At 37.6% G+C, this 26,978-nt stretch overlaps 1 protein-coding gene across 1 annotated transcript in view; it reads left to right on the forward strand.

Annotated features, from left to right (window-relative positions):
• Positions 1-2,088: 2,088 nt before the first annotated feature.
• The window catches only part of alk (ALK receptor tyrosine kinase), a gene marked incomplete at its 3' end in the record, with an annotated part of 204,593 nt that continues 179,703 nt past the window's right edge, over positions 2,089-26,978 (forward strand). The window contains exon 1 of the mRNA XM_043262393.1: positions 2,089-3,701. Coding sequence (XP_043118328.1) covers positions 2,981-3,701 — 721 coding nt within the window. The remainder of the gene's footprint in view (positions 3,702-26,978) is intronic.

A 26,978-nucleotide genomic window follows, 5' to 3' on the forward strand; every position in this document is an offset into this window, starting at 1 on the left:
ACACACAAACAGGTGTTAAATCAAGGAGCAAGCGTTAGCCCTCATAGTCTTAAACATCCCAGGAATGAACATGTTGCGAGTAATAGGAGCCAATGAACCACTGAGACGAACATTGAAATATGTCAGGATATGATGAAATGAGATATCATTTGGTTACACTGCATTGCAACGTAAGATTATTGCCGCCGCGCTCATTTGTTCTCACCACAAGAAAACTTGACCAAGCAAGTGCAGTAAGATAGTTTATCCCCGAACTGTTTGTGTATTGTTACGTAAGTGACGGCCTTGCTTGCAACTCAAAAAAAAAAAAAAAAAGAAAAGAGAAGACTTCTTAAAGATAGCGTTTTAATAATTAATCATTTCCAAGAAACATTTTAATGAGCGCATAGACGTAAGCACAATAAAAAGCGATTCGAGAAATAGTCCGAGAAATAAATATTAATAAAATAAATTTATTCGCATGCACTCGTGTCATCCTTAAACAAGCGAGCTTTAAATTCTCCTGCCGAACGGAGGAAGATATTTCGAATAATGACTATCAAGCATCAAAGGGAATCAGAAGCACTTAAAAGTGTAAAGAAGAAGAAGAAGAAGAAGAAAAAACACTCCATATGACTCACACACTCTTCTGATGTTATTCAAAGCAAGCTTCGTTTGGAAAAAAAAAAAAAAAAAAGATTCATTCACAAAACAAACACTGCTGCCTCTTTTCCTATGAACTGTCCTTAGAGAGTTCATTATATTTACATTTTAAGATGAATTATGAAGTCGATCCGGCATATATAAGAATGCCACGCTTTGGCTTTTAAGCATCATTAGAATTTTGAAAGACTTATTTCTTAAAGACAGATTTCATCCTTAAAGTTAAACCAAGACTGTACAACTTTCCTGAATCTGCCATGGCACTGTCGTCATCATATTTTGATGCACCGGCTTACATAACGTCGCCGGAAATCCCAGCTCTAGATGTCAAATCTGATTTCAGCAAAGCAATACTCACGGTAACCTTGTCTTAATTAAACAACCTTACCATTAAACGGACGTCTCTTTCATACCACAACAATTAAAATACGGCTCGCAATTAGTCACTCTATTTCCGGGAATGATAACCCGTATGGCGGCCTGTTAAAATCCCTGCGCTATGAGAGCCTTAATGAGTTTGTCACGATGGCAAGGATCAGAGCAAAAAGTGCGCCATACTCCCATCTAGCGGAGGAAAAGAAGATCGGCACACGCTTAATAATGATTTCATAACCGTCTTTAATAACGTTGACAGACATTATTGCGGTGTAGTGCGTTCGGTAATTAGAAATGACATAAATGCATGCGTTTAAATTAGATATCTAATTTTAAATGTTAAAGTCTTCTGAGTGGTTCTATTTTGCATTATCTTTTTTTTTGTAACTAATAATAAATAAATTATTTATATATTTATATAGGCTATCTATGAATCTATTTGGTATTGCCTCTCTTTTGAAACTATTCACTGGTATGAACTCCACAGGTTTTTGCAAAACTTGATGATCTATCCATCCATCTATCTATCTATCTATCTATCTATCTATCTATCTATCTATCTATCTATCTATCTATCTATCTATCTATCTATCTATCTATCTATCTATCTATCTATCTATCTATCTATCTATCTATCTATCTAGATAAGTTCAAAACATTAAATAGTCTATTTATATTCCCTCATTTCGTCATTCATTTCTTATAAAACGCGGATGAAATCCCAGTTCCTTTTATAGTCCCGTAAAAGTGATTTATTTAAATGTTTTATTGCTTTGTTCAAGCTACCTTCTCTGTGGTATTTAAGGATGGCATTGGCGTATTTTAGGACTGTGGTAAAACTGTTAAAATTTTAGAAACCCATACTGTAACTGATGTAATAGTGTAATTAGCAGCATATACTCTAATCTAATCTCTCTCTCTAAATAAAAAGTGTGTCTGCGTTTTGATGCATGTGCTCTCGATCCAATCGCTTCGTGACGTGGAACGACATAAATACAGAGGCTGTGAATGATTCTCCGAGCAGCTAAATTATTGGGCGGCGATGCTCGTCACACACAGATATTCATTAAAAACTAATTACGGCGCAATGCCGCCATACGGAGGTGTCATCTCGGTCATTTCGGCGAGCGTCGACTCCAATCGCGGTAGTTTTAAGAGGCTCAAAACGCGTCACTCTAACGACCTGCTGCTGGTGACGTCATAAAGAGATGCAGAAGTGAGTTTCTCAAAACCTGAAAGAAAAAAAAAAAAAAAAAAAGCGGAGCGCCGTGGTGGCACGCGCACAGTGGGCTCGCGCACACGCGGCATTCGCAGCCTCAAATGAGCAGCTCGCTCGGAAAAGGCTCCCTCGTTTTGACTGGCCGCGCAGGTAAGACCCGCTCGATTTAGACAGACCGCGTCCAAAAAAATTCGAAAAGTATCCTTGGGTAGCGTACATTAAAAATAAACTTTTTGCTTGCGATCGGCAGAAAACGCGGCGCTGTGTTTGATTTCGGCGCGCGCAGTTTGTCGCGTAAATATGTTGGCTTGTCGAAAAGTGCACGCGCTGAACGTGTGAGGATCTGTTCTTATACGACTGTTGAGGATATTTAAAAAAAAAGAGGATTCTGCGCCTCTGCTCGAGGTATCGCATGCGGATACAAGGAGCCTTTGAGCAGCCCTGGAGAACTTGTTAGGCATACCAAGAAGCTCCGCGAGAGGCGAATCTTTTTTGTGTGTGTGTGTGTGCGTGCTGGTTAATGACCCTGCCAAGGAAATATTTTTGGATGACTCGTCTTTAATATGAGGGAATTAAACGGCAACCTCAAGAGCTTTGACAGAAGCGAACACATCTTAATGCACAAGGAGAAGAAATGTAGACTCGACTAGCTCTCCGTTCCTTTTCTGATTCAGCACCCCGTTTGGAGAGAGTGAGGGAGTGAAAGCAGAATCAACAGAAAACGGGATCTTTTCAGGCTAAATCATGACCGCACGGATACTCTACTTTTTCCTTTGGTCTGCGGTATTTCTACCCGGGCTGCAGTGCGCTTCTCAGAGAACCGCGGACGCACTTGCTACTTTTCCCACGTCCGCGTTCATCAACGGCACCGACAGAAAGGACTCCAACCAGACCTCCACCTCTCGGATCAAACGGAAGACGCTGTCGGTGGATTTCGCCGTCCCGTCGCTGTTGCGTTACTACTTGGCCATGTTTATAAAGCGCCCGCTTAACGGAGACTGTCTGTCGTTTAACGGATGCTACACGGTGCGCGCCAACTTGCTCATGCGCTGCGTTCCTTTGCAAAAAACCATCGCCGGTTTGCTCGATGTAAAGTTGGCAGCGATGAACGTCAACAGATCCAGCACCGGACAGCTCCCGTATCGACAGAAGCGGCCCGTGCCTAAAGTTTTGAATTTGGGTTTGACCACCGCCAGTCGAAAGTCCAATCAAGTCGTGGTGGAGGTGGGCGAGGAAATGGTTAAAACTGGATGTGGAGGGCTGCATGTGTACGAGGACGCGCCGGTTGTGTTCCTGGAAATGGACCTAACGCGGATTTTGGAGTGGTGGCTGGGGGCGGAGGGAGGCCGGCTCAGGGTCCGAATCATGCCCGAGCGGAAAGTGCAGGTCCCGGGGAAAGAGGAAAAGTACTCTGCCGCCATCAGATCCGCGGACGCTCGCCTCTTTCTATACATAGCCTCGAGTGGTAAGATTTCAACTTAAGTGTTTGGTTTGCAGCGAACATATGCGATATATATATATATATATATATATATATATATATATATATATATATATATATATATATATATATATATATATATATAGAGTCGTATAATACAGTAAGATTATTGCTAATAAAGCTGATGATAATAATCCTGCTGGGGATATTTTGCATTATATTTTAAATGCAATATATACAACATGGACATGTGCATAGCAAAAAAAAGTTTTCCACTGTGTTTTGGATACGAGGCTTGTCACCTGCCCTTTTGCACTGCTGTAATATTATCAGTCTTGGCAGTTCATTGGCTGCTCAAAAGGGTGGCACTGCAACACCAGCAAAGACTAAACAGCATCGCAGCATGCACAACAAGGGACACTTTTCTCGAAATTGCATAAGCTGACAGATGCAAAAAAAAATAAATAAAATAAAATAAACATTTTACGACTTCCCCCACTCCTCAAAAAATTCAAAACTGGCAAAAATGTGGATTTTCTCATCCTGATTTAACGGTGAGATCCTCGGCTTTAACCCCACTGCAGTGGCCACGGAAGGAGCTTTCAGTAATTACTTGGCATTAGCAACTTTTTCTGATTATCGCTTTGCAGTGACGTTTGAACTATCCTTATCGGCAAATGATACCCCCCCAAATGATCTGGGAGAGGGCTCTGCCTAAAACATGTTCTTAGCGACTCCCCAAAACTATAAAGCGCATAGTTTTTTGCAAACAATCAATAAGAACTGTGTAGGCTTTTTTGCAGCATGCTGTACAGGTTCAAAAATATAGGCTTGCGCTCCAAATCAATGGGCCACTGATCGCCTCGGTTTCTGTTGTGGTTGTTTTACTTTTGGGACGTTTTCATTATTTATTTATTTTTTTCTCACAGCTTTTGCAGTTTTGATGACATTTGCTTGCACCGTACTGTACCGTATACTGTAAACAGTACTTTCCAGCGTCACTTTTGTGTGGTTAGCTCAGCATAATTACCTAAAAAGTGCGTATGTCTCATTCTGTACACCTGCGAAACGCAGGCTACGATCGCGAAACGTTCTTTTTTTTTTGCACATTTCTTGTTCATCTTCTTTCAAAGCTCTCTCAATTCTTTGAGAGACATTTTCGCGGCGCTCCTGACAAAATAAGTTTTTTTTTGCTGGTTTTTATGCAGTTGCTTTAGCTGGATTGAAGTTTCCGGCGCAGCCCACATATTGTGATTTGAAAGGGCTCCGAAACCCTTCATCAGTGAAAGATGCTATTCAAGGCTGGTTGATTCTTCGCTCATTCAGAAATGTGATAAATATTCTATAGCCACCCACCATCAACCCTCCCTGTCAAATATGTCCTTTTTAAGGAGCGGATCAATGAAATCGTGGTATTTTTTTCTACCGCTCCGCTGTTTTCCACATGAGCGCAGTGACCTTTTGTGCATTTTAAGTGGTGCATAAATAAATTATCATTATAGACAGCCTAGAATTTATTTTTTTTATACCAATCATACTTTGATTACAGCAAAGATAGCTTCAGAGACTTGAGTGCCACTTGAGTTATTTATGAAATTACTAGAACTATAATCATGCCCAAAAAGAGATAAGCTTGCTTTTTCTTTGATATCACAATATTTTTCAGGTTTTTTTCATAACACCCACACAGTGCCATAATGTAATGCTTAATTTCAATGCCTTTCTTTTTTTTTTGTTTAGACGCTAAAACATATTTACACGTGGTTTTTCGACGAATCAAATTCATGTGTATTAATAATAATTTTAACAAGAATACGTGTCATCAATAATTTAGCGCAGTTAATGCGCTCCTGTTCATTAGGTTTGATTTTAAAACACGTTGGCATTGTTTCACTCATGTTTCGAACTTGTCGAGCTCTGATGATAATTCAGTTCGTGCAAATGGCTTTCATTAGTTCCTTCTAGATTTCATTTATAAGTAAATTTGCCATTAAAAAGGTCATTTACTTGTAAATGAGTCTGAGCATTGAACTTTGTCACCTGAGGCGATGCCCTCTCAGAAGCTCCAGCAGCCTCAGTCCCAAATCCTTCTTTACAGGGCTCTTAAAAAAACACGCGCCTCTCTAAAGTTGAAAGGCTCTGCATCGTAGATGATGTCAGCGCACTGATATTGTGCATTGCGGTGTCTTTTAGCCTCCGAACGTACAGAAATGTGCGCGTGCGACATCTGAATGCGAATCAGATCGCCGTTTCCTGTTCGAGAGTAAAAAATCTTGAACAGAAGGAATTACGATCCACGGAACATCAAATAATCTGTTACAAGAGTATCAAAGGCTTGTTGTCTTTTGCGGAGTGGGCAGCCTAATCCTTCAAGACTCCCTGAGGCCGCTGGGACTTTCTCATCCGAGGGTCGGAAAAGTCATTAAGATTTCTCTCTCTCCCCAGGCCTGGTGCTTTGTGACATTGGCTGTCCTCTGCTGCTCTCAGCATTCTTCATTACAATCAAAATTTCCTCTTCACAAGCACACGATTTCGTGTTCTTCAGCTTTCTTCTGTGGTGTTTGATAAGGAACAAATAGTAATATTTCAACTCATGCTCAGTGGGAAAATGTGCCTGTGATGATATTTTTTTTGCATGATTACTTTATGCCGCACGCTTTCAAAGTGAACGGCACTAAATGCGTGCTTGATTTGTCCAAAAACTGGTTGTTGTATGTATCACGGTACTTTGTGAATGAAATGCGGTGCTAAAATCCTGCATTTGAGAAGAAAAAAAAAAAACATTCAACCTACACTAAACGCCCTAAACCAGGTGCGCTACTGATCAAGTTTACTCTTGAGACAAAACAAAGGCACTGTCATGTTTTAAACGCGAATCAATGTAAGTTTATGGGTAAGACTTACATTTTAGTAATGGACTAGGCTTAAGCCTTGTCTGTGAAACGGGGTATGTTTTGAAGTGATGAAGAATAAAAATTGTTTTACCGTTACTAGAATTAAATCATGGTTTCATATTTTATTTAGTAAATCAATCGAGGTACGCTTTCCGATGAGCATAGGTTAATATTCATAATAGTAGTAATAGACATAATTTGGTCATATAATGAACGTTTACAGTCACCACAGCTGTTTTTTTGTGTTTGTGTTTTTTCATGTTGTGTAAATCACCTTCCCCTGAATTGAAAAGAAAAAGCTCTGACGTTTAAAAGCAATAATATAATATGCATTCAGATTGAAATGAGGCTGAACAAATGAGAACTAAACCTACACCTTATTCTTTACTCAGTAAAATATTCTTACTGGGTGTTCTAGATCTTTTCGGCCCCCTGTTGGTAAACCTCTTTTAAACAGCGCGCTTTCCTCCTTTGAGTTGAGAAGATCAATAATTCACCTGCTTGGAACAGTTTATCTCTGAAACTGGAAAGTACACAGTCAGGAAAGTATTCTCTAATCTGTTTCAACAATGTTTATGTCTGTAATTTTTTTTTGGAGGGTAGAACACTTTCTCCATTTCAAGTTTAATGTGCAGAGACAACTATAAGTAAGCCATTCTCATAGATTGATTTCCCTAGAGAGCCTAAACACTGTGTTTCTGTGGCACTTTCAACATTGCTCTGTTTGTCTGTGCGGCTAGACACGGTAAAATAGCGTATCATCCATCGGTCTGTTTTTGGGGTTGGACAACTTGTCTGCTTGAAAAATGCGCAACCTTTTTGGTGGCTAGAGATGCAAAAAATCACTCGACAGAAGCTTCCATCAGTTATGAGACACGTAAAAATAAAAGCTTCTGTTTTTGTCAAATCAAATGCATTTTGACAGATCGAAACTTCTGTCCCAGTCTAAAATGGAAAATGATTACACTAAGCTGCAAATAGCTCTCATTATGAATTTCTAAAAATGTCGGAATGACCACGCTACTCACTGTTAGACATCAGGGCCATTTTTAGCGTTCGGAAGCTGAAAATGCTCACGAAAAACAACATTATGACTGTTTTTCATGATTATGAGTAGGCATCGGGGACTTTATGCTTGTTTAAAAAAATGTCACAGGACTAGAGTGCAGTAGCTAGCAGCTCAACACCACATTTTGGCTTTAGCCTTATTTTGGCCAGTATTTCAGAGGCTGCCTTGACTTTTGTGCATTGAGCATCGTGAATGGCTTAGGACGCGCGTTCCAGGATTTGTTTGAGAAACATAAGCCTATTATCTCTGCATATGAAAGACTTACAGAGGAAACGGAGCCTTGATGAAAACAATCAGGAGAATGCAATTTTTGTCAGTGTGTTTTTATTTCCCTCAATGTCAACATCAATTGAGCTAACAGTGCTAATTATGCAGATTACAGCAAAACAGCAATTTAGGAGATTAGCATATTCACTTTGTATAGAAGTCTGTGGCTATAAGGTTATATATTTGAGACTTTGTTTTTGAGATTCTCAAATTTGTCTGAGGACTTCTTTGTTAAGCTTAAGCCAACATTTTGTCTGCTCCAAAATCAGATTTATATTCATCAAAATAACATGAAAGGCACAGATTTCAATGCCTCAGACATTTTGGTGCGTCTTCGTGCACACCTGCTCACCCACACAGATTTAATGCAGATTTTGCTTTGAAGCATGGTTAGTGTTCTCACAGGAGCCTTACTCACATTATATGTTGTTTTCGGATTTGGTTGAAGTCGTTTCACAAGGTTGCTTGAAACCTGATGTTGCATGCAGGAAGCCTTTGGTTTGTGGTTTAAAGGGAGTCGCTGAAATCCAGTGCAATCAAAGGCTTTACGTTTGGAGGCGGCGTACGTGTGTCAAGAGTGCCGCCTCACCAGGTAGAACCCCTTGATGTAAGATCTCGAGGTGCGTGGAGCATCCAGGCATCCTCTAATGAGAGGATAGTGCATGGAAGTAAGCGGGAATCAATTGGCTCTTGACTTTTCAAGCTTGTATCAATCAGACACTCATGGGAAAATCAATATGGAGTCAAATGGCACATGGGTTCATTATTAATGTATTTTATAATCAGTGAACCGGTGGCACATCTGTTTACAAAAAGGACATTGTTTCTCCTTCCAGTCAATGCGTCAATGTGGTTCAATATGGTAAATCCACTCAGTTTATTCTTTTTCCATTTTGGGTGTAAAATAAATGCCACAATTTGAGTCAAATACAATAGATAAATATAGTTAATAATGAACTATGCCATTATTTCTTGAGGGCATACATGTTATCCGTTTCTTGTCTGTTTCATTTATGTATGACTGATCATCATGCGTTATATAAATTTAATCATTTTATGTTTAAATGGTGTAATCTAACTTTTATATGCAATTCAAATTGATAAATCTTACATTTTGGCAGTTTTTTGATCGGAGATTGAAAGAGACAGGCTGTCTGAAAGCTTGAAGACACTTTGAATGAGTGAAATTAACAAAAGAAAATGTGGCTCTTGACTTAAAATGAAACATGAGATGGTGTTAGGGGATCGATTTAACGTCAGGTGGACTGACAAACAATCTGTAAATATATTCAGATATCTGCCAAGAAATGCCTGAGCTTATCTTAAAAACACTATCAAGTGCTGACACTTACATGAAATTGATCTTGAAATCGAAAGTCCAAAGTATGCGGGACAGTGTTAGACTATCATGGACACTGTGGTTGTACTATAAACGTAGTTTTCATTAAAAATAAGTTTGTCCACAACAAAATTGCGTAGAGCTAATTTAAGGATGAGGATCTCAGACACTTCCCAAGGCTACCAAAGAAAGTTAGCCCTTTAAGCATCATAGTGCAAGGTGTATCGATGGAGACCAAGTCACCATTCAGCGCAAGCTAAATGATTGCTAATGCCCACAGCTACCATTTTTAACTTATTTGATTTCACACACCATCCTTGTGATCACTAAACCGAAGTGCGAATAGGTTCTTTCAACTTGAAGACACTCAAAACAGCCAAAACAAACATTTTGCGTGACTACATTTATAGTCATGCATTTATAGACAAGTTAACCGTTTATTTTTTCCTTCTGATGTTTACGTTTTTCTTTAGTGACCAAATTTCCATTCTGTTCCCAAGGGGGACCCTGAGTCTGTGTAAAAATTCAGTTATAGTTGCTTTCAATTTAAAAAGATCCATCTTGAAGGACTTTAATGTTTGGCTCAGCTAGCCATGCAGATAGATAAAAATCAATGCATCTTAATGAGCTGCCCTTCTAACCTGCCACCATCTATCTCCAATGCTAATGTGCACTGGTTCACTCTGAAGGGCCATCTGCAAATGGTCTTCACTGATGGCAAAATGTATATAGCTTCAGCATGCACAGTCAGTGGAACTTCTGGGGTTTTAACTTTACCCTACTGTACTGAGCATAAAGGACAAATACAGAAACACTTCCAGGTTCTATTATCCCAAAGTCAATGGATTTCTGTGATGGTGAATTATATTTTTTGTGATTATTAAAAAGCTTGTACTTGTTTTTTTTTTTCAAAGGGCTAACGCGTGGCTAAACGTCTCATTATCGTGGTGAACATGCAAACTCATTTACTCACAAACTGACTATATAACCTCTTGGTGTTTCCGATGACATTTGCAAACTTTTCTTACTCAAACTTTCAGGGACAGTGTTTTTTATGACTGAAAAGGCTGTTGGAAGCTTAGTGATGTAACACTGAAGTCATGTGACTGATTTAGTTTTGTTTATAGCCTATTATTAGCTTATTTATTCTTAAAAAAATAAGATGTGAGTTCATTTGTGAAGATTATTGTCAAATTGGCTAACTACTAAATACAACTTTGTAGCGGTGTCATCGAATAAGGATTTTCATAACCAAATCAGAATTGTGGAAGCTTACCAATAGTCTACTGACAGAGAAATTTGTAACCGATGCCTCGCAGACACAAATAGGGGAAATTATGTTTTATGCTTTGATTAATAGATAGTTAACATTAGCTGACCAAACATCATGTTTTATCCAGATTTTCCCTTTTAGAATTAAATACTGAGGATGATTTTGGAAAGTGTGCTTTATCTTCCATACATACAATTCACATATATTTTTTGAATCCTGCATAAATATGCGGATATGTAGCGGCACTTTACTACTAAACAAAACTAGACAAAATTTCTGAATGGATTACATCTATTTATATCTGAAATGTTTTTCGGTGCCTATGTTCACAGGATCCAAAAATCAAATTAGAACCGACTGAAACTTTTGAAAATCTGTACCCTACTTGATTGAAAAAAAAAAAAAAAAAAAAAAAAATCGCTCTGCCTGTGTCAATTTGAGTCTTATTAAAGATTTAGTTCCCTGCTGCTCTTCTGTCAGTCACGGATCATGGAAAGTCAAATTTAAATCCGTCACAATCATTAAAAATATTTATAATTTCTTATCACGTTCTTATTTGCATGATAATAACAGGCTGTGCATTAAATTATTAATAGAAAACCTCCATATAGCTTAAAAACTGGCTATATTTATTTTGCAAGCTCGCATTCCTATTTTTGTGATAAACAATTAATTAGTCCACACACAACAAAAAAATAATCCAAATCTGAAAATGCTCCTTCCCTCTAACATGCCAGGCCTTCTCTGTTGACATGAGCATGACATCCTTAACCACGCCCCTATTTCGAATCAGTTTGCGATACAAAAACAAGCCACACCCTCTATTTTCCTCATTTAATATTCGTTTTCAGAAATATGTCGCATTATGGCTGTAAAATCGCGAACCTCCGGTTCAGGAAGATATGTGCTTTATAAGTATGCAAGTAATATGCATGCTAATAAGCAACTAGCTAATAGTGGATTGGTCCCATTATAATTATAACCAAAATGGAACGTTCCTATTGGTTGTTGTCAAAAGAACCAGGGCGATGTCCACTTCCTGAGATGGCCTACAAAAATACATCATTACTACAGTGTTCTATTAGAAACTCTCTACCTTGACCACATACAAGAAAATAACAATTAATAGATGTTTGAATGAAGATTAAACATTTAATTATTGTAATTAACAGAAGACAGTATAATTCATTATTCATTTTTTTTGCAGGAATTATTACAAGACATCTTTGATAGCTTCAAATAGTTTCGGTGTTTCTCTGGGGTTCAGTGAATGAAAGCTGGATTTAGCATTGTTCTCGTGCTCGGTGGCTAATGCATTCTCATATTCCCTAATCCTCGAGTTATAAATGTTACATATATTCACCCAAACCCATGAGTTTTTTGATTTAATTGCTTTGTGCACGAGTTGCACGGGCATCTTTGTTCAGCAAAAGAAAAAAAAAAGAAGAAGCATACTGAGTCAAATCCTTCTTTGTGATTTTTTTTTGTATTATTATTAAGCAACTACCTGAGAGAGCGTGTACATGTGTGCAGAAGAACATAGCATTTGATTTACCACAGTGATTTTTAGAGCCTCTAGTGCAATGTTGCTACATTATAAGTAGGTATCAGCACACTTCTCATTGAAATGCAGAGTGCAATCAAGTATCACTCAACATAATATGACCTCACTGACTAATACAGTGCTCTTACATAAGACGAGGTGATTATGTGCATCTGTTACACTTCCTATATACATCACATCAGGCATACCCAGTTTTAGGCAATTTTTCGTTAATTATGCATGCTCTTTTAAAGGCCTCCATTTCATAAACTAGAATTATAATTAGCAAAACTCCAGTAAAGGTTGGATGACATTTTTTTTTTTCTGACAATAATAGCATTCTCACTGTAACGTTAACCGCTGGTGGGAGGTTTTAGCAGTGGCTAATTTGATATCCTCCTCATTAATGGAAAACTTGACAAGTGGCAAGAAAATGGAAATAATTTATGATAGTGTCTCTACAACAAAAACTTTAACGAGACAACGTAGATATGTAAAAATCAAAGCGTTTGATTGGTGCTGTGACCAAAATCTTGCAACATTAATCAATTAATCAATCAATCAATCAATCAATCAATCACTTTTTATTTTTATATCGCTTTTAAGAATACAGTTTGTATCAAAGCACTGAACAGTATCAAATACAAAAATAGATCGATGGTAATGTATATATATATAGACAAACAAACAAAAAGAAATATTCAGAAATTGATTGAATGGATACTAAGAGATCATTTATCATTAACCATCTATCAACAAATCAGTGATAATTTAGGAATAAGTTAATGCAGAAACATCTTCATATTTTAACATTCCAGTGAAAAACAAACAAACAAAAACATAAAAAATTATATTTTAAAACACACTTGGACTAACCAGAACGTGTAGCGGCAATAAGCTCACATTTATGTTTTTATGATTCACATGAGTTGAATGATAAAGTGTTACTTTCTATTTTAATGCAAAACATTGTCATGTTGCTTGGCAACAACTAAACTGCTTCGTATTGTGTTTACCACAACTTCTTAATAAAGTCCTTTCTTGTCTTGGCACGTTCCATTATGTATTTTAATTGTTATCCATCAAGCAAATGCAAATCATGTAAAATGATACTGCCTATTGATAGAAATATATCGTATATGTCCATCAGCATATAGACATATGATGGAATAGTTAAGTTAGTGATACTGAGACTTATCCAGTTATCCAATAGCCCTCTGGTATCATCACACTATTTATTTTATTTATTATTTATTTTTAATGCGATGTTTTTAATGAGATTATACTACCAGCAGGCAGGCATTTCCATACTATTAAATGAAGCAAAGTTTCAACCATTCCTTGAATGTTCTGCACTCTTCTCCGTATGTCCACTTCAATTTCAAAGGAATTTAGCCTTGAGGTTAATTCTGATTGGTTGGTCATAGTGATGTAACTTGCAATCATCCTCAAAGTTGTTATTAGAACTGACAAACCTCACGAAAACTTGTTAAAGCAACATTTTTTTGAACAAAGTGAGACTTCGAGCCATTAAAGAGCTGCGTGAGGTTTACAGGCTGTGGATGAAGTGTCACAGAGTTTACAGAATGCCAGAGGCAAGCGCTGCACTAAGACCTACTTCAGAATAAATAACCTAAAAAGACGCGACTCTGAAACTCCATCTCTGAAATTTGTATGAATGTAAAGATTCATAACATGTCCTAACATTATTAAAGGTTCGCAAACTCTATGACTGAGAAATTTAGAATCTGACTTTAAGAGTTTTGAGAACTCGACCAATCACAGTGCAACACTCAGTCTTTTTATACTCTAAAACACACTATTATGTTAACAAAATGTAGTTTTAGGTATACACATGCAAGCAGCAAAGCAGCGAGTTCATTGCTGTTTCGTTTTTTTCGTCCAAACTTATTTTTTTAATAAAAAATATGTCAGCTCAGGAATGAAAGCCGCACTTGTCAAGTAATTTCGTAGGTAATATTGTATGTAGGTTCACTAAGAGGGTTATTAAAAATTGAGAAAACTGCAATTGCAAACTCGGAAGCAAGTTCGGTAGCTTGGAAGATGATGCAACACGTTCAGTTATTGAATTTCAGCCTTCAAGAATTTTAGAGAAAGAGAAGACGAGTCCAATACTTTGATGTGTGCTGCTTTAGATAGAGCTGAAGCAAAAAGACAGCTTCAGGACTCTTTAGACAACAGTAATTGTTGATTGACATTAATATCTATAAATGAATCCCCCAAAATCTGGCAAAGTGATCCGAGGCAAATGACGGTGTCAGACTTTAGGATTGAATTTGACCTAAACTCAAATATGACTGAAATCTTAAGATAGATAAATAAATAAATAATAGAAAAAATAAAATAGTAACCTAAAAACATCTTGGTTGTGTTCGAGTCATCAAAAATGTGATGTCAATTATATAACATCACTGAATCCGAATGAATGCACCGATTTATTCTCATTTCAAAACACTCTGTGTGCATTAAATTTAAGTTTAAAGCCGCAAGTTACCACATTTTACAGCGTATATGTCAAGAAGTAAAGGTAAAACATGTTACAGCATCGCAACTGATGCGAACTCAAATCTAGCCCGAAACCAGACAACTTGTTGGGTCCATCAGGCAAAGGTTGAGTAGCAGACCTCTAGATGTTTGAAACAGTCACGCTTAAACTCATTTCTGTGATGGGCATGTTGAGTGGGTATCTTTCCTGACAACTTCTGAGTCAGCTCAACCCTCAATATGAGAGGACGAGTATGGAGTTGTGAGATGTGAAGAGAAAAGACAGAAAGATAAAGAATTAGTGCTGACTTAAGGCGAATCTGCGAGAAAATGACATCCACCACAGGATATCAACTGCCAGCGCAATTCTAATCCAGAAGAGATACGAGTCTGACTCTGAATGGGAATGGAACAAGCTGTTATTTCATATCTGTTTGGCTTCAGTTATTGCTGAGATGTGTGTGTAAGTAATTGATTTGTATGCTTGGAGTGGGCCAAGTGGCTTCTTTTAGCATACAACATTACAGCCAAGTTCAGGATGTAGTGCATACGACGCCAAAGGATTATGCACTGATTCGCCTTGCTTCTTAGTCTGTATTTTTATTTATTTTTTTTTTTCCTTTGATGAATTTACAGTTGGAATTTTCTCATTGTCTTGACAGGCGCAAGAAATCACGGTCCTTTTGTCAGGCTCTTATATTTATTTGTGAGTTCGGATGTATGCGTGTACAATTTCAGCTCGTAATTTACGCTGCGAAATTAGTTCACCCAAAAATGAAAGTTCTTTTATAATGTAATCACCCTCATGTCATTCCAAAATCAGTGACTAGCTTCAATTTAATTACTCTAAAAGTATTGTGTGGCATAGCCATAAAACAAACAAAAAAATAGCTTGAATGCTGTACACATCAATTAAATCTAAAACGTTAGGTGCAGTGTACAGCTGTGTTGTTGGTATTGAGATATATATATAGATATATGATGCTATGCAATTCAGTATGTTGCAATTTTATTTCTTTGGTTCAGAAAGACAGCAAATTCCAAATTAACTTAAGTGCCTTCTAATGCCTCGGTCTCCATAGTGTTGTGATACTGTATGTCATATTCATATTCATCAGTGGTGATGAGACAACATGCTTGAGAAACAGTTTAGAGAGAAGAAATTTACATTAAATACAACAATCCACATGATCTACAATCTACAATAATCTACATGATACAGATTAATAACAAAAGTATACTGCATCTACTAATGATACTAATTGTATATATATATATACATAAATAAATACATTTTTACCAATGAAAATATTTTTCAAATGATACATCACGATACAAATGCCAATTTGTATTTGACGCATTGTTACATTTTATGGTGATGCAACAAAGTAAATCAGTGAATCCTAGAATTCTGAGCATTTATAGAAATAACGAGAAAATTATCATTCTTTTTTGTATAAGTACAATGGTAAAAAATTATCACATGACAAGTTTAAAGTACTAGTAATATTTTAATATACGATTTTTAATCAGCTATAAAAAATGCCATTATTTAAAAGTATTGTTTTTGTTGATTTCTGCAATAGAATATGCCACTCTTGGTTTATTTTCAATCATTTATTTATTTATTTTTACTTTTATTACTTTTGCTTTTTAGTCTTTTCAGACTAAGTATTAAAAAGATCAGAGGTTGAGTAGATGATGACGGAATTTCAATTTCTGGGTCTACTATCCTTCTGAATCTGCTAACAGTCAAGGAGAGTGCTAAGTCCCCTTCACAATGCTGACAGTGAATGAGTACATCATTAGAGTACGGCTCTGGGTTAGGGCTCAGAGAAATGTAAAGAAATGTGGGTTGGATCAGTGCGCGGCATTAAGACCAAGAACCTGCATTCTGATTAACTGTCAAGAGAGTGAGGTATGTTGCTGAATGCTGTTGGTTTGACACACAGCTGTTAACCCTTACAAACGGCTGGCCCCTCTGTGCGTCGCCACATTTAACATCGTGTTGATTAGCTCTCGTGCTGTTCATTTGTAAAATAAACCCCCATGTAACCTGCAGAGGCCACAATCCTTCCCTCTCATTAATACCGTTCTCAGCTCCTGTCACAACCTCAGGATACAGCAAAGAGATTGCAAAAGGAGAAAACACGCAAGGTCATTATTTACTCATTCTCGTGTTATTATTAAGCCATTCAAGCTATCAAGCTCCAGAACGACAACCGTAAAAGCAGTCCACGCTATTCATGAACAATATGTCAAGTCTTCTGAAACCGTTCAAGAACACTGCGTGCGGAACAGACCTAAATGTTAGTTATTTGCTAAAACTCTCGCCATCTGCTCCAGCTCCCCGTTCCACCTTCATGAATAATAAAAGAAATATCAATCCACGAACGAATCATTATTTTGTGTCTGAGATTTTCAATACATCGGTTAAACCGCAGTTCCAATTAATATTCGCAAAACGAACAGCGAGCAGAGTGTGACGCAAGAGGTAAGCCACAACTGAATCAATGACATTTGTAAAAATAAAACAAAACATAACACCCAAAGAACAAAAATGGCCCCAAAATGTCTGTTGTGGGTGTTATTTGCATTAATAATGTGATGTTAAATTTATCTCCGACCAGATAATTAACAGCTATCGTTACTCTGATATCTGCATAATGTCCTTATTGCAGTTCTGTAAGCATCTTGTTAGTTTTAAGGCAAAGCTAATAGGGTTTATGAAATAGTTGTGACTAGCTAGTTAGCTAATTTCTCCATCATTGCATCATATTATGGTAGTATGGTGGTTTTGTCATTGTATGGGGAATACAGCCCAAGCTCAAATAACTGGAAGAAAGCACTAAATAACATGTAGAATATATATAACTTGAATATTTTTCTGATCTTTTTGTTAACCTTTTAAAGATTTAACTGTGGTTACAATGCGTGAAACATCACATCTTCATTGTGTTTCAAACACTGCCACCTTGAGATTCTTATCATTCTTACCAGCTTATCATGACTAGACCGAGTGCTAGTACAAAGGTTGATGTCAAACTTTAAAAATGCATGATGGAGAGAGTTCTGAATGATGCCCAGGTTTGCTAAAGACCCGAGAGTAAGAAATAAAAAAAAGAGTTGATGGAAGCTATTGGCTTTCAAAGTATTACTTTGTTGCCATACTATGGAAGTCAGTGGCAGCAGCTCTTTGAGTACCAGCATTCTTTAAAATAAGTTACTTTATGTTCAACAGCTAACATTCATACAGGTTTAGAACCACTCGAGGGTAAATAAATGACAACAAGCTTAGCATTTAACATGTGCTATTCCTCACTAACAAGGAAGCATATAACTTAATTTTTAAAGTACTTATTTTGTTCACAAATTACGTTTGTTATGTTTGAATCATGTGAGACCAATGTACACGATTAAATCACATAAACCCAATTTTTTTTTGAGAGTATGCACTTTACAATAAATAACCTATTTACTTTGATGGCACGAGCTTTAGTAAATATTTTTAATTTTTCTGCGAAATAATCCTTTAATAGGATGTGAAGTAATGCACCGTCAAATAATGCCTGTAGGCGTGGAACGCAGCAGGAGACAATTTTCACATCATCTACCGCCACGCTTCGTAGAAACCATCAGCACTCATGACCGAGTGGATGCAGGCCGAGTCTCATGCTGAAAAGGGGGTTCTGCCTAAGCAAGATGGAGCCTGGGGCTTATCACCTCAGCTCACACCAAGGCACACCACACATCTACGTGCTCAGCGGTGTGGAGCCGCTCGGTGAGAGCCAGAGAGCTTCTGTCGAGACAGGTCACCAGGATTGAATGCCGAGTACCACTCCTAACCGTCCCGTGCTCTGATACCTCTTCTTATGGAGAGCTTATCTTCAGAGCTTCAGAGCAGTGGATGAAAAGCAGAGTGAATGGAAAAAAAAAGAGAGAGTTCGAAGGAGAAAGAAAGCCCGGCATCAAAGTTTGACAAAGTCAGAACTTCTTGGATGGGCGGTTAAAATTCAGAGCAAGTAGGCTTGTGCTGTACACTTGAGAGCACAGATTATTCCATCTGAAATATGGACTGCTGAGGAAGACTACATACTTTGCATGTGACACAGGCAACATCAATCATAACAGGCGTCTGTTTATTTGCTACCACTCTTGTCTTCTAGAATCTCATTTTGGTTTGGGATTTGGGGAAGAGTTCAAAGACAAATTGCTTTCTTTTTCTTTTTTTTTTTTTCTTGCGTCATCTTACAGACTTCAGGTGGCTGTACTACCGCACAGGTAATGGCAAAACAAACGCGAGACAATTTCAGTCTTTTTGCATCCCATATTTATGCTTTACCGCAACCAGATATATTAGAAGCGGAGGAGATGGACCACTCATGCGTATGCGAACGAGAGAAAGCACACTACTAAATTTAGCAGTCTCACTCTTACTTAACACAGCCAGACGCCCTGAGTTGTGTGCCATTCAGAATTGAGAATACTAATTAAATTCCTGAATTTGAGCTGAAGTTATAAACGTGATGCAGAATTAGAATTCAAATTTATAAGAAAGTCAATAAGCGGTTTGCTGCGACACAGGCTGTATTGTCTATAATGTCTATTCAAAGGGGGATTTAACATATGTTAAATCCCCCTTTGAATAGACTTTATAGACATTACAGACTGTGGCTCAGTAAACTGCTTTGTGTGGCATACTGAAAGAAAAAAAGTGCTAACCTGCAACTGATATCTCAAGGATCTTATCAACCCCATAAAACATATCCCAGTCGTTGTAATTTGTCACGTTGTAATAGATAAAATGATGTTTTTAACATCATTCATACCATTGTATTATACTTAGTTTTCCTCCGTATTTAACACTATTCACATTACCCTTTCCGCTATGTGCAGTGGTATTAACAAAACCAAAAGCAAATGGGAAACAATCACTCTTAATTCATCTTTAACATGAGGTAGATCATATATGCAAGACATCAAGAATTTCAGGTTGAAAAGTTTGCATTGACCAAGAGAGTCTGGCATGATATTTACAAAAAAATAAAATGAAACATGGAAGAATATGTTTTATATGTTTATTTGGTAACACTTCACAATAAGGTGAATTTTATCGCACTATCGCATTATTTAATAATAAAATACAGTTGGTGATTGTTTATTCATGTCAGTTCACAGTGCATTATCTAATGTTAACAAACACAACTTGTGATTTTAATCAAGCATTTGTAAATGCTTAAATTAACATGAACTAAGATTAATTAATGCTGTAGGAGTATTGTTCATTCTTAGTTCATGTTAACTGTTGCTGTTAACTAATGAACATTATTGTAAAGTGTTATACTTTATTTGTAAGCTTTGTTTGTAAGTGTTGTGGTCGGAGTTTTTTAGGGCCTCATTCTTTGTATTGCAACATTGTAAATACCTCAGTACTTATAATATATACAGGCGCCGGTGGTTTCATAAAGAGCGACCTTTAGGAACCTTTAACAGTAATTAAACTTAAATTCTAACTCATGAATTGAAAGACAGCCGATTCTTCTTCTTATTTTTATTTATTTATTTTCAATTTTGCATGATTAAAAAAATCTTTTCAAACGGTTTGTTTCAGATTATTAAGGAACCATTATAATGTCTCGACCTACAGTTTTAGAGTTGTAAGGCTTTTCCCATTCAGGAGCTGCTCTTGCATGACAGCAAATAGCCGCCTAGGGGTGTTACCAATAAAAAAACGCTGAGTGACTTGGTTCTTAAGCGATACTGGTTGTTGTGTAGGAGCTATCGCCACTAACACCACAAAGACTTGGCTGGGATTCAGAGTCATTTACATCAACCCAGTTCATCTGTTCTAGGTGATCCGAAGCACTGTGAGCTGACACATCAGTGCAGAGGCAAGTGAGTGTAACCGATCACACTGGATAACTCCCAGCTCAATGACATTAAGCTGACCTTCCTTGAAAGACCACAGACTTGGCTTTCACCCCAGAGCTTTTGCTCATTTTTCTTTTTCAAACGTTCGCCAATGGCCATTTTGTAAGTGTGGAAGTGAACGGGGCAATGGCGAGGAGACAGGACAGAATGCTGGAGTTTTGCTTGGCAACGGTCTTGGTATTTGTTCAAAGTTTCGTTTATTTTTAACATTAACATGAACAATAAATTTCTTAAATGTCATCTGACTGAAGCAGAACTCGCGAATGCTGTTCGACAAAATGCCCTTTATGACATACATGACAGATTCGTAAAAAGCTCTGACAGAAAGATTCTAACATTAATTTAAACATCTGTTTTTCTTCCTCGATTTAGTCTGTCTTTTTTTGCTGTCATTCCACAGGGATTTAGTGTCATGAATCCTGGAATAAAAAAAGAAATAAATATGCTTCTCTCTGACTGAAACTTAAATCCAAGTAGCTAAATTAGCTCTATTTTGTGCTTGGCTCTCTAGCACGAAATAAATGACATGCCAGATCCTCAGGCTCCAAGACAGGATCAGTTTGCATTTAAAATGTTGCATTAAGTTGTCAAGGTTTAGGGGCAGCAAATGCTTTTGTGCATTTCATATTGACCTGCAAAACACTATTTTGTTTATGCCTTAAAGGCCATAGACATAGAAAATCCAGCTGTTTGATTCATATATATATATATATATATATATATATATATATATATATATATATATATATATATATATATATATATATATATAATTTCAGAATACTAAGAAGAAACAGTAGGGTTTAAAAGTGGTTCAAATGGAAACCTGAAAATCTAAAATATATCAATGTTTTTTCAAACTGAGGATTAGGATTTTTAGCTTTGGCATATTCTTTTTGACAGGAGGTGAAGTATTAAAATTTCACCCCAAAATAAACTGTCATCTGTCATCATTTGATCACTCTCCATGACATTTGACATTTTTTCTAAAACCGATGACATATGACTCCTTGCACGAAAGTTATTGCACCATTCAGACTTGTTATATATTCTATTTGAGATACATTTTATCCTTTTGGGTTTTGCAAGCCCTTTTTGCTATCATTATTTAATCAACCCCATGACATTGTGTCAGACACAAAAGGTGATTTAAAACAATATCAAAGCCACTTTTTTTTTTACATATGATGAAGTAAGCAAGAACTGAGCGGTAATGTTAAAAATGACCAAAACTCCATAAAGTACCATAATATAATTCACAAGATTTGCCATAACTGCCATAACTCTCTCTGACACCTTTATGAGAGTAGAGAAGTAATGATGCCTGACTCTCGATAAATAATCTGAGCCTAATAATTCCAAAGATTCAATTCCAAAGATTCATTTGATTCACATAGCAAAACTGGTCTAAATGATTTGTTTGTGAATTCCACTGATCTAGTTCTCAAGTTCAACTCAATGATTCAATGATCCAGTCCAAGAGTATAATTAAAATTAATGACTAAGATTTTTAGATTTTTAGATTTATAGATTTATAGATTTTAGATTTAAGATTTTAGATTTTGACACCCCCGGTTCCATAACAAAATTCTGACATTACTTGATCCATATCATAAAATATCATATCATTGATATCATAAAATGCCATGAAATTGCCAATATGACTCATATATGCTTTATGCCATCAACAGTCTCTCATTGACTCCTTTGTGATTATAGTGGAGTATTGATGTTTGATTTTAAACAATTCCTTAGAATCATATGAATTCAAGATCACAATACTGGTCTGAATGATTTGTCCATGTGTAATTCTTTGAGATTCAGCTTGAGATTCAGAAATTACTCAGATTCAGAAGTCACTTCCAGACACAGTTATTGTACAACTTAAATAAATCCTGTTGAGCCAAAAATCATAATTTTTTCCCCCTCCGTTATATGGGAAAATTGACTGGATATTCTTTAAAAACTTTTTGTGTTCCATGGAAGAAAAGTGGTATGTACTTGATGACAGAATTAAAACACTGCAGTGATCTATTTCTTTAATAGCCAGGATTTTTCATCCAAACAGCTTTGGACTGCATAGCTGATGCACCCAGTGGACAGAGCTGAGTCCAGTCTTTGGCAAGCTGTGAAGAGGAGGACTGTGGCTAATGAGTGAAGGAAACAGCTCTTCAAGAGCTGGCAGCCTGTCAGCTTCTTTGATCTACCCATTTGCTCTCACTTGTGGCCGCTTGATGGCTCTCTCCTGCCCGCAGAGCCAAACCTAGGTACCCGAGGGTCTATCGCAGGCTTCAGGTTGAAGGGTCTGCACCATCACTCATGAGTAAGCACTTCAGGACAGGATTAGGAGGGGAGATCAAGAGGTCTTCAACGTCTTCGGCCCATTGGAGCTCTGCTATAGCTCGCAATAAATGTGGGTCAGGATGTGGACGACCGAGGGCCCCCGTTGGAGATGCGCTTGGCTTGCCTTGAGTGGTGATGAAGCGGGCCGCTAGTCATCCATCTCCCCCGGCTTTACTGCTTTAGTATTGAGCAGGGCTCAATCAGACGGCTGATGAATGTCACCCGCCCGCTGGAGAAGCAATAAAAAACAAACAAACGGATGGGAGAAGCAAAATTAATGGCGGCAGCCAAGCAGGGAGGCTACCTTGCGCTCTTACTCTGATTAAACAGAGACCATCACAGGGGAAGGCCATTAGAGATTGATTGTATTGACTTTATTGCCTTTGCTGGAAAAAGACGTGGCAACCATTTTCCCCCAATCACGCTCTTTATGCGTGTGCCCTGGGCCGAGGGGAGACACTTCTCCATTTGCCAGGCCATTCTGTCAGAAAGAATGAGCGAGGCCCTGTACAACTTCCAGCCGCCGTGTCGACGAGGACGGGTCCTCAGGCCAGGCTGTGAAAAAGCTTTCAAAGTGAAATGCTTTAAAAGAATGCTTTAAGAAGGCCTTTGTGGTGTTAAGGAGCAAACAAAATCTCCCAGGACAGCAGAGGTAAAAAGAAAGGCAATAATTTCTGCTTAGCAGCATGAGTGCTGCAGAATGCTGAAATTTGGTCGTCAAACTCAATTACTGCTCATTGTAGTGCTGAATGACTTTTTATTAGGAGCAACTATAACAAAACCAAATCCCCAGAGATCCAACAAGTGGGATCTTTGAGCGCTTACTGTTAATAACATGCCAGGTGAACATTATTTGTATGACCTACTGCATGTGAAATTCGGAAGTGCACAGTCAGTGGAAACTTTACTACGAAGCCACTGGAGATGATTGACCAAAAAAAAAAAAAAAAAGCTTAAGCAAAGAAATCTCTAAAACAGTTATTCATTAAGTGCTTCTACATGGAGCGATGTCAACTGTATGGAGCGATGAGGAGTTTCAGTTGTTCGCCGGGAGTCAGACTAGGAATGAATGTTTGTCAGAACACACATGATAGGCAATCTCAATACGGTGTATTTTAGGGATAAACACTGGCTTTCATGCATTTGAACATAATTATAGTTCTGAGTATATGATTACAATTATGGATGTGACAAAGTACTTGGTTGGCATTTACTGTGATCAAGCTTGGCAGTTACTCTGAGAGGAAGAGGGAAAACCCACAAATTATTTACCCGGAAATAGGAAGGCCTGAAAATGATTCCCTTCACTGAAAAAAAAAATGCATGTATAAGGATAGGAAATATGCTTTCTTTTGTACCAAATCAGCATTTGCTTGAAATACCGAAGAAAAGAAGAGAAAGCAATCAAAAAGACAAGAACTAATTATTTTTTTCGCGTTTCAGAAAATGGTAGCTTTGAGATATTGAAAAAAATTCACAATCGGTAACAGTAACCATCAGTATTTTTCCACAATAACAGAGTTGTCAGAGAATCATTCTATAAGACATTTTTGTGGCTCAGTGCTTTGAACAGTGTACAAACCTGCATATTTTGTATTGATTTTTCACTCTGTAGCTAATAACAGCAGCTTTTATAAAATAAATTGTCGACTAACGCAACCAAATGAATGTGTTGCATCAAGTATTGTGACTGACAACATATTGTTGATAAAAAATTCAGCACAATACAGAAGCAAGTCTGGCTGTGATCGCAGGGTGAGTGATTGCCACATTGTAACTGCTTGACTGTGCGGTACAAAAATGCTTCAAATCTGTTGGCATTTACCATTCCTACCTGAATCACTCCTGAAAGAGGGAGAGAAAATGGCTCTGCGAGTATTTGCTTGTGTGTTGGAACATTAATAAAGTTTTCTCCTCGCTGTCTTTCCTGCCCAATGAAAATACGAATAAAAATTTTTGCATTCTGCGGTGCAGTTTTGCAATAAGACAATCATGCCAGCCTCATCGCATAATAATAAGCCAGACTTTTTTATTGAGCTTTTTTATGCTTTGAATCTAAGCAAGTGATATCTTTCATCTCGCAGTGGCCCAAAGCAATGCATACATAACTCAGCAACTGGGACAATTTCAAATGCTTCAATGACATTTGCTTCATGATATTGGTTTGAGATGGACAGACCCGTCTATGCCCACAGAGACTGTGTCCCACTGCCGCCGCCGTCTAACCATTTGATCTTGTGATAGACCTTCAACATCAGCCATGAATATGGCAGAGATACAGGGCTTGACCTGGTGTGGCTGTACATCTTAACACGGAATTTAGAGGCACAAATCAGCCTTCGTTTAGGCTGATGCATAGGCTGTCCTTACAGGTACAGTATATATGAATATAATGGAATCAAACATTATATACAGTATATACAATTGACTGAAATAACTGAATTAACTGAAATTACCCCCAGTAGCAGTAAACAACAAATCAACAGCCTTTATATATTTTCACACAAATTAAAAAGACTTCCACATGATTCTTTTGACAATTCTATTATGTGCTCAGGATACTTTTACAATATAGTGCATGATTGGTACATTTTACTGATTGGTAAACAAAGAAACAAAAAATCATCACATAACCAGGTAACACACTGGAAATACTACTAGGCGGTAATGATAATACTTCCATAATCAATGCTCAACATTTTCATTTTCATTCAAGGATGCCTTTTTAGACCATTAAATGTTAAATTTATTGCGCGGACCTTGTGAACTGCTGAAATGAGCTGAATGGCAGAACATCATTGTCAAGAACTGAAGTGTGAAAATTGGTATTGTACCTATTTTTTTTTAAAAAGTAACCCTACTGTTTGAATTCTTCATTGTTAAATGCACCAAGTTGTATTATTAAAACTATGTTTGGACAATGATCACCAGGAAAGCCTGGATGAGCTTATCGCCAATCCCTGGAAAGGGATGCCATGGTTGGTTCAAGGTTTCAGGTACTTAAAGCCAGCACATTCATAAGGAGATCTGCATATTGATCAATCGCTAGGCCTTCTAAAGAGCAGCACGATTTGAATAAACAGCAAAGGTTTCATCTGAAGGCACCCATCAAGGTGGGTCAATAGCTCCTCGGGGAATGAAGCCACCGTCAGGTCTCCTGACAGCCAGGGATTTGAGAGAATGACCTGCATGATGAATGAGAGGGAGAAATGTGGGCTAGCTAGGGTGGGATTCACATCCACAGACACGTATCCGTTCTTGCTCAAAAGAAAACGAGACACCACATGCTGCACAATAGCCCGAGTATCTGCCAATTGAGAAAACAGCAAGACTGCAAATAACAGAAGGGGGATATTTAGATATTAAGATATTTCGATTGGGAGATACGATTCATCAGCGGTTACGCCAGCAAAGCGCCATTGTTGTTCTGCTGGAGCTTAATTACAATAGATTCAATCACAAAGGGGATGACAAAGATAATGTCAACTTAATGTGCTAAAAATGAAAAATAACGGACTAACATGATCGCAATTAACTCTGCAGATAACAGACGCACGGTAAAAGGTTAGCTGCTTAGATTTAAAGCGAATGTTTAAAAAGATGCATAGGCAACTTGTTTATGGCCAAATGTCAAAAGGCCTGAAAATCAAGATATATGAGTGGTCGCTCCGCGGAGTTTACAAGGGCTTGGAAAGCACTTATAAAATGTGTCCAGGCAATCCGGGCACAAAAAAAAAAAAAAAAAAAAAAAATTCCAAACAACTGCTGTGCTGTGCACTCATGTGACAATAACATCCCAACTGTCTGCCATTACAGGGCTAATAATGTCCAAGGTCCCTTATGGCTCATGTCTACTGTAAAATATTGCTTGAGGGGGCATTAGAAAACATTCTTGGCCATTTTCTCAGGAGTTACATAAATTACCTGCCATATGCAATAAGCCAATCAGTGCTAAGAGGTCATAAACTGGCTCTAGAGGCGCATTATGCTTGTCCATACCACTCCTCCAACCTCCATCTTCCAAAGTAACTTATACAGAAGCACTGCATCTGGCATAAATATATAACTTTGTTGTATGGTTGCCATCACCGCCGGACACGTACGCTCAGGTATATATGCACCTCCTCTCTCCTGACC

Source organism: Puntigrus tetrazona, chromosome 17 (assembly GCF_018831695.1).
Source record: "Puntigrus tetrazona isolate hp1 chromosome 17, ASM1883169v1, whole genome shotgun sequence".
Taxonomy (NCBI): Eukaryota; Metazoa; Chordata; class Actinopteri; order Cypriniformes; family Cyprinidae; genus Puntigrus; species Puntigrus tetrazona.